Raw genomic sequence first — 9,252 nt, 5'->3', positions numbered from 1 at the left:
TTAGACCAAGTTTCAATAAAATATCCTAAAGCCTGTGTGATATTTACATTTCCTGTCAAACTTCAACACCCTGTATTTCGTAGCTAAGCCGTTTAGGGCACATGTTTATATGAACTTTTTTTACTTGAAATAAACCAAAAAATCATTCCCTTGAGTATGGCTGGGTACTTAAAAAATACCTTGTATTAATTACGGGTGTACAGTACATTTTTTTTTTTAAATAAAACACAATATTGCAGTTTTTCTCTGGACGTCGCTTTAACGAAAAATTCACACACATCACACCCATTCATACGCGTGAGCGTAAATATATGTACACACTACTCCGAAATAAAAACACTTGTAGAGGATGTTTATATTTGAATTTGACAATCTATGAGCTATGTACTGCCGCGATATCACGTGGTGTCGATTGCCATGTGAAATATTGTCGCCATAAGTCCATATAGTGTGTATACAATAGCATCGAAAGACAGTATTATTATTAATGATACATAAGGTATATTCCCATGCGAGGCTCTCATCGATCCAACTTTGCATATGATAAACGATGATAAAAAATTCTCGAGCAAAAAAGTAGACGCAGGAAATTGACGGATATATATACCGAGCAGGATCAAAAGGTCAGACCCAGTCATCATAGCAAAAAAAAATAGCGTTTAATCCAGACGCTCGACGACAGAATTAAACGTCAAGAAGCAAAAATATCTCGGTCGAAGTGCAATGATTAAATTTGTTGCGGCTGCGATCGAATTTATTCGCGAACGGAATAATTATACGATGATTAATATCCAATGCGCAGTTGAGACCGACTATCGGAAATAGCTCGACACTATTACCATGAGATCGAATGAAGGAGGATACGATCGCGAACGGAGATATACACTGCACTAGATGTATATCAAAATACTTTGGAGCGGGAACTCGAGCTTTTCAAGCTATGTTGATAGATGAAGTGCAGTGGGTCGCAGGAAATTCCACCCAAATCCTGAGAGAAAGGAACTACCCGGAGAACGCTTTTCCGAGCGTAGGACGAGTCGATTCAACAAGTGCTCGCAGACGTCGTAGGTCGACGACTGGCTCTCGAGTAATGTCGCGATGTAGAGCGTACGGCAAGATCGAAGCGTCGAGGACGCATGGTATCATCATCATCCTCGTCGGAAGCGGCGGTGCGTGAAATATGCATGATTGTACGATCGACCGGAGGAAGATCGCCGGAAGCGATCGTAAAGTCGCCGGTGGTCGTAGCTCGCGGCCTCATCTTGACCTTAGCCCATGGACGTACCCCTGTTCCCGACGCCGCCGGCGCGCGGGGGAGTCGCGACGCCCCTCAGTGATGGGCCGGACGTCGCGACGTTACCACGCGCTCCGGTAAGCGCTGTATCGCACGCTCGCGTACGAAATGCCGTGCTCGAACGAGAAACGGCATACAAACTGTCCCCCTGTGTCAAGAAGCGGCATCGGGCCCGCAGAAACTCGATCCACCCGCGCGTCGCGTTTGTCAAGGATGCTGCCCGCCGTCGCATCACCGAGTTTCGCGTGAGAATGACGGAACGTCATCGCACAAAACACGATGAGAGGGACGACGACAACGACGACGACGACGTCGTTTGTGGTATCCGTAAGTGCAATACGACTTCTTACGAATTATTGTAATTGGAGTTACTGTTAATGTGTAATATGAACGATTGGAGAGCTTTTAAGAATGATATTCGGTTACGGTTTCAAAAACAAGGGCAAATTTTAGAACAAGACGAAGATACAAGTTTGTAAGAAAGAAAAAGAGAGAGAGAAAGGGGAAGATAGCAATTTTGGTAAATAATTCGCCGGAGGAAACATTTGTGAGCGTTCAATAATTGTATTCTTCACCTTGTAATATGACTTATACTACAGAGGTATTTAAAAAAAGAGCGTAAGGACGTGTAACTCGTAGTAGTAGTTACACACAAAGGGGACGATATAACATTCAAACCGTGCATGTGTCATGTACCAAGTTTCAAGCAATCGATCACTGCGTGTTTTGCTAATGCAACTTTCATCGAGAAGTTGAAGACAGGTACACTTTGACATTCTCTTTCGTCCGATCGTTTAATTTACTTAACATACCGGAATGTGCAAAAGTTCAACATTGAATTCGCTAAAAATTTCGATGCAATTTTGTCTCTTTTTTTCTTTTATTAGAAATAATATAGAAATACAAGATGCTGTTACTGTAAGAATTTATTCGAAGAATATATAGAATCGACCCTTTTTCTTCGATCTAAATCAATTAATAATCTAATAGAGTCAAAGCTCTGCATTGATGAAGAAGAATTTTGAAATAGAAAATCAACAGAAGTCATCTTTTCATCTTAGTTACACTTGTTTAACTGAACATTTTTGTATCTATGCTTATATAAAATTTTCTTTCTTATTTTCATTCATGGAACATGTTAATATAGTTCAATTTTTTAAGTTGGAAATAAATAGACACACATAAATTTTACAGGTATGCCGACCACAATATCCGAAGAGCTCTCGCCTCGCTTGAAAAATGGCATAGTACGAACTAAATGGACCAAGTCCGTGGCCGTTCAGACTGTAGTGGGTTTACCACTGCGATTAAGAGTTTTACCGTCTCTCAGAGACATCGAAGAAGATAACGGGAATACATCAAATACGCGGTCCTCGAGATTTCTGAAATATTTGAGATTCTTGGGGCGATTGGCGTTCTCGCAATTTGGTACGAGATATATTTATTGTATTATATATTGATCATCATATTTATTATATTACATATTTATCATTATCATCATTTATTTATTATGTATCACACGCACACATATCTATCTATTGATTTGAAAATGATTTATTCGACTACCGACAATTCATCACGCAGGTCTTCTGTGGTTCCTTGTGATTTGGACAGTGACAGGCGCGGCGATGTTTTGTATTACGGAAGGACCTCGCGAACGTGAACAAGTTGTATTGCTGAAGAACATGCAGAGAGACCTGGCAGTCGGCCTGGCAACGGAGCTACGGCAATTGCGCACGGAACAGGATCAAGACGTGGAACCGTTGTGGAGCGACAAAGTCCGTCAATACGTGGCCAAACACGAGAAACTTCTCTTGGTTGCCGTCGCTTCCGGCTACGGCGAAAGTGGCAATAGCGGCCAATTGTGGACATTTCCCGGTTGTGTGCTGTTTGCTATCTCACTAATTACCACTTTGGGTAGGTTAATCAGGTCGGGACTGAATTTTAAATAACGATGAAAAAGAGAAAGGTCAAACAATGCCAAAACAAATATAAATGCGCAAAGTTTCATGTCGACAATCATCGTAAAGATTTCAAATCTGACAATCATCGTAAACATTTCAAATTCGTTTTAATCCGCTTCAAATTCTCTTCGATGAATGTTAGTCCCGAATCTCCGACCGGTCTTTCTGTTCTGAATTGCGTTTTTTGTTGAAGAGTATTTTCTATCTCAATTCTTGAATAATTACATTCTCATTCCCGGTAATTTTACTGGGAATCTGCAGAAACTACACCTTATCGTATATCCTCATTTACCACCCTATATATATCTTTGAACCTCGCAGGTTTCGGAGCACCAGTTCCGCGTACCACCGCCGGCCGCACGGTTGGGGTCATCTTCGCCGCAATCGGAATTCCTGCACATTTTCTCCTTATTTTGAATTTCGGCCTGATGACGGCCCTCCGTTTGCAAAGGTATGCGAACGCTAGACGAAACCTACGACTCGATAACGTGGATCCGAACTGTTCCATGCCGATGCCGAGATGGGTCAAGATAGTGCCATTTGTTTTTTCAGGTAAACTGTTCATGCGTCTATGAAAATTTTAGATATCTTCTTCTCTTCATACTTCCAGCTCTATAGTTAAACTTTTATATTTATACATAGAGTTAATTTGCGCAAATCAAATACGTACGGAATGTTAAAAAATGATTAAAAGTAACCTTTGCTTAAATAATAAAGATTCGAATAAAGGCAACAGTCAAAAAGAAACCATCTCGATTTCTTCTTTTTTTTATCATAGTCGCTTACTACATTTTGGGGATACTATGCTTCGGTATAGCACGATCGAGACCGATCGCAGCGAGCGTGCTATTTCCATTGGACTTCACTGCAGCGGGTGGTCTCTCGACTATCGTCGATCACGTGCGCATACTGTACGGTCTGTATTTGGAAGGTGCTGTTACCATCGCAGCAATTGTGGTGGCCGTATTACAAGTATCAGCGACGCAGAGCCTCACCAATATCGGATTGAAGTACGGCTTACTCATCGAGGCATGAAGTTAACTCGTCATCGATGCGGTGAAATATTTTTACCGTCTTATAGATGTGTAATTCTAAATTATCCGGACTTGAAAAGCTCCATCGAGGGATTTTATTCCCTTTGACTTACGTTTCCTTGCTTCTCCCATTCTCAATGAGGTCTTTACGTCCACATTTTGTTATGGTATTTACGAACTACCATGAAAGACAGGGACTATCGTTAAGAAATATCATGCATTATAAAGACAACAAGTATTTTTTAGAAGCATTATATAATTAGCATTAAAAAAATCAAGGCTGTAAAGGGTTAAGTCGCAAACCATTATTGTTATTTTCCATTAAGTATTACCTTATATATTTTAACAGCTGTAATTTCGTTGGAAATAACGAGTAAATTCAACCAATGTTTATACATCTATTCTGAATTAACGCGGGTATAATAAAAAGTATAGAGATTGTAGATATAGAGATATACTTCTTATTTTACAAGCTGCGACATGTAATTGTAACATAGAAAAACATATCATCTCATTTACTGATTTAAATGTTTTTGTGTACTACACACATATACATGAATATATAAGATATAATTATAAAAAGCTCTTAGATATCAAAAGTGGGAGTGGACTTACGAGAGCCCAAAGCACAAATATAATCATTTTATATAATTAATTGTTATAAGAAGAAGAAAAGCATAATGGAAATGAACCGGAATCCTCCGCTCGCTGGGCGATTGCTCTTATCAGAGTTATCCCATAGCCCATAGCAAGCTCACGCTTACCGATACAATTCATTCTCCTATATACTATTATTAACATGATCTTTATCCGGAGCAGGATGGGAGAAGGATACTTTAATACATATATGGAATTCAGGATCTGTTCAGCGTGGAAAATACGACTTACCGCGCTTATCCGGAGAATTCCAATATCCAATACGTGCGTCATTATACACTGAACAATATATCCTCCCACAACAATTTACTAATATCGCTAAAATAACCGCGATTTGGCTCTTAAAGGCCCGTTCTATTTCTATATATGGTTGAGTTACCGATAAAGTCTATATAAATATAATTCCTTTTATTTTTTATTTCCGGATGTTTACACTATGTATATCTACAGTGAAAATACGAACTAGGACCAAAAGACTTGCTTCTAGAAGTGGTTACATTATAGACTATTAACGCTAAAACCGCAGCTGAGTCACTTTTTACCCACTTGTATATTCTTTTCTTTCTCATTTCTTTGAATTTTTATCATGGGAAGCCTTCTTCGTCATAAAACAATTAAACAATATCATAAAATTCAGAAAAGCTCACGGATAATTACAAAAAACGGGTTGGATCAAAAGTAACCCATCTACGGTTCGAGAAAAAATTGCTGCGGTTCTAGTGTTAATCAATTACATCATGTACTTATACCTGCACTGTAGGATCTCATTAGCTCACATTCACCTTTTAAGTGCGTAATCGCGTCATACAGCATTTAATTCATGGTAGCATTCTTTAGGGCATTTTCTGTCGTTTCATTTTAGCGTCAGTTTCGTTTTTTCTATTGGCATTCGACGTATCTTTGGTAGCATGCTCGGACTTATTATTTATAGGTTTGTCTCCTGGGTGCTCGGGCTCAGAAGATGAAGACTGGTCTTTCCGATCAGATGTATTCCCTAGTGCTAACCGTATAGATTCTACCAAGTGCAGCGGACCCGTATAACATTGTTTTGTACCTGTAATTAGATACCAGTAGAATTTGCATCATTTATATGTGTTCGATATATGTCGTTCATTAGGATACGTATCACAAACAGAATATCCGAGACTTATTTACGGAGGACCAACCGATTGACGAAAAATTAATCACAGCGATTAATTCATAAAATTACGATAAATCACCGATATTTTCGTTAGGAAAAATTCGTTAAACATCGTCTCTCAAATATATTTTAACTCGTTTAATTAGTATATTATGCTGAGAAGTTTGTATAATTAGGATATTATGCCAATAAGGCCATTAAAGTTCCATTTGTAAAAATACTTCAATCAGTTAGTAAATAATACAACGCATTTATAATAGATGATTTAGTGCGCTTAGGATATTATGCTAATAGATTCAACGTACGATTAGGATATTGTGCTAATAGGATTTTACGATTAGGATGTTACGCTAGTAAATTAAAATTCCATTTGTAAGAATACTTTAATCGATTAGGAAATGGCACTACACATTTGTAATCGATATGCTGTACACATAACTTGCATCTTGCTTAATAAGTTACTTACAATTCGTTTATCCGAATATGGCTTTTTTAATTTTATTAAGCAGGCTATTCCCCTTATTTATCTGTTCATTTTTGGCATCTTGTGTCGCTTGAGTTTGCACCTTTGGACGCTTGCCTAAAAGAAGATATTGAAGCTGACAAGAAATTCCATGTAGGAAAGTACGCGTACTTTACATTGAGTTAATTACTGTACAGATAATCCTTTTATTCAAGTCTTTGCCGTTACCATAGAAACATCTATCTTCAACAAAAGCCAATGAAACGCATTTACAGTCTCAATATGCTTTATTTAATTAATTTGGTACACGGGCAGAAACTCAAGCGACACGTATGAATATCTAATGGAAATGTACTATGGCAATGGAAATAACATTGTTACTGCAGTACCAATGAATGTTTAAACTACAGCGAATAATGTCATAAATGAATGTACGTTGAATCAATATAGACCCTGGAATGTTTTTGATTTTTTTTCGAATATATCACAAGTGGATTACGTTTTACCGTTTGCCCTTACCATCTATCTTATTTGTTACACCAAGTATACTGCCAGGAGTGTCGGTTTCGAGTTCAGCGTACGCTTGCAACAAGGCCTGTTGTTCATCTGTTAACTTTTTAGGCACCGTTATCTTAATGTTCACATAATGATCCCCGTAGCCTATTCCGTTGACCTTTTTCAAGCCTTTGCCGCTTAGATGGATACGCGAGTGAGACGATGTACCCGGTATTATTTGTATAGTCTGGTCCTCGTATACACCTTCCACCCTTATCGTACCACCAAGTACCGCTTGCGCGAGCGAGACTTCTGCGTCGGTATGTACGTCGGATCCGTCCCGACGGAAGTACCTCGACTTTTCCACGCGGAATGTCACAAACACTTCCTTGTTTCCTACTGCCAAACGAATCGTCTGGCCGTCCTCTATGCCAGCTGGAACTGGTACGGTTACTTTCTTACGTTGCACCTGTGTAGCAAAAATATGACGATTAAGGCGTGATAAAGGATACAAAATTATAATAAATATTGAAATAATGGTAGTACTTCTTGTGGGACAGAACAGACGAATGAAAGTAAGAAATATTCATACCGACTGTCCTTTTCCGTCGCAGTTATCACAAGGAAACTTGATGTGTACTCTTGTGCCCTGACAGTATCGACAAGTCGAACTCATCACAAAAGGACCTGTACTTATTGTTTCTATACCTGTACCATTGCAATAAAAGCACTTTCCCGGCTTGGTGCCAGGTTCACAGCGTGAACCATTACACTTTGGACAAAGATCCACTACATTTATGACAATATCCTTATTCACACCTCTGGCAGCTTGGGAAAAAGTTAAATTCATTACAATCTGTAACAAGAATTTAGCATTATTTTATGTTGTGTTATAATTATAGGACAAGTAGTGGATTATCTTCCTTTTCGTACTTCTTGAGCTGCTCCAAAACCATATTTTGTTTCAGCAAAGTCATCAAAATCTGTAAAAGTACCACTTTGGAATCCAGCGTCGCCAAATATTTTTCTAAACAACTCTTCTGCATTGACAGTCGATCTATATTGCCAATGTTGACCATAATTCTTAGCTCCCTGACCCATTCCTCCCATTCCCATTTGTTCAGAGGTAGCACCCCATGTATCATATTCCTTTCTCTTGGTATCATCACTCAATACTTCATAAGCCTCAGAAACCTCCTGAAACTTTTTACTGGAATCTGGATCTCCTTTATTTGTATCAGGATGATATTTCTTAGCAAGCTGATAATAAGCTTTCTTTATGTCTTTTGCAGATGCATTCTTTGAAACACCTAAGATCTCATAATAATTACGTTTCAACAATTTATTAGTTAAATGTATAGATCTGTATGGTTGGATTATCCTTCCTATATTATCTGAAATAGACATGCGCAAATTATAATTCAATATTAATAGGGATACATCGTGGCGATTCTTTAAATTACATATAAGTAATTATATATAAGTAATTACATATAAGTAATTACATATAAGTAATAATTCTATTTATGGATGTAAGGAATTTATGCGGCTGCAAAGAGCTGAACATTTCAACATACATATGCGTATATGAGAATTTTATATTAAGTCTTTGATGTCTAGGACAGACTATTGTAGTATATATATATGACACAAACGTGAAAATAATGTGGAGTTGCAGGTTATGTCGCATGTCGGGAAGTAGCTGAACGACGCACGTGAAACGACATGTAATGGTTCAAAGCACATGTTATCAAGGATTGGGATATAGATGCAAGAAATTAGATATCAAAAACAGATTGGCAAATGCGTCGGGAGAGAAATTTTGCCGGAAAATGTACGATGATGTAATCTAACGAGGTCGCCGCGGATGAAGTGTATGTTCACCTTTTTCTGCTTTTTCGCGGTTCCAGCTTTTGACAGTTGATGTGATAGTTGCCAAATGTCGTCGACACATATTGCAGTGTTGCAAGACATTGCAGGATAATTTATTTAACTTATTATTACTGATCAGATTGATGGTTTTCGGTCCAAGGACCATAGCTAACCCCTTGCCGGTCGCCATATTACACGAGAGACGCATGGCACGTTTCTGGAAAGATCTGCGCTATCTACGCTTCGTCTCGCGCGAGCCGAAATAAAATATTTATGGCTCCTGCACATGAAAGGTGGAAACGCCTTCAACGCGGCTAGAAGCGATGCAGTAA

The 9,252-nt window shown here is 38.6% G+C and overlaps 2 protein-coding genes across 4 annotated transcripts; one reads left to right on the top strand and one right to left on the bottom strand.

Annotated features, from left to right (window-relative positions):
• Positions 1 to 1,262: 1,262 nt before the first annotated feature.
• On the top strand, positions 1,263 to 4,735 carry LOC106748797. 2 transcript variants are annotated; one of them, XM_014627662.1, is made up of 5 exons: positions 1,263 to 1,621; positions 2,489 to 2,722; positions 2,879 to 3,211; positions 3,580 to 3,810; positions 4,037 to 4,735. In XM_014627662.1, the coding sequence occupies exons 1-5, from the start codon at positions 1,276 to 1,278 to the stop codon at positions 4,291 to 4,293; spliced, it is 1,401 nt and encodes a 466-aa protein (XP_014483148.1). In that variant the 5' UTR covers positions 1,263 to 1,275; the 3' UTR covers positions 4,294 to 4,735. The 2 variants fall into 2 exon arrangements, with proteins under 2 accessions (XP_014483148.1, XP_014483149.1); XM_014627663.1 differs by lacking the exon at positions 1,263 to 1,621 and adding an exon at positions 1,754 to 2,056.
• A 607-nt stretch (positions 4,736 to 5,342) lies between these two features.
• On the bottom strand, positions 5,343 to 9,167 carry LOC106748796 (protein tumorous imaginal discs, mitochondrial-like). 2 transcript variants are annotated; one of them, XM_014627661.1, is made up of 6 exons: positions 8,933 to 9,154; positions 7,982 to 8,442; positions 7,641 to 7,904; positions 7,073 to 7,517; positions 6,557 to 6,670; positions 5,916 to 6,003 (listed from the first exon to the last, which is right to left on the bottom strand). In XM_014627661.1, the coding sequence occupies exons 1-5, from the start codon at positions 9,126 to 9,128 to the stop codon at positions 6,564 to 6,566; spliced, it is 1,473 nt and encodes a 490-aa protein (XP_014483147.1). In that variant the 5' UTR covers positions 9,129 to 9,154; the 3' UTR covers positions 5,916 to 6,003; positions 6,557 to 6,563. The 2 variants fall into 2 exon arrangements, with proteins under 2 accessions (XP_014483146.1, XP_014483147.1); XM_014627660.1 differs by lacking the exon at positions 6,557 to 6,670 and having other exon boundaries at positions 5,343 to 6,003; positions 8,933 to 9,167.
• Positions 9,168 to 9,252: the final 85 nt, after the last annotated feature.

The sequence above is a fragment of the Dinoponera quadriceps genome, unplaced genomic scaffold (assembly GCF_001313825.1).
Source record: "Dinoponera quadriceps isolate SergipeBrazil2010 unplaced genomic scaffold, ASM131382v1 scaffold3207, whole genome shotgun sequence".
Lineage (NCBI taxonomy): Eukaryota > Metazoa > Arthropoda > Insecta > Hymenoptera > Formicidae > Dinoponera > Dinoponera quadriceps.
Note: the sequence above shows the minus strand (reverse complement) of the source record. Positions and strands in the feature narration are given on the sequence as shown.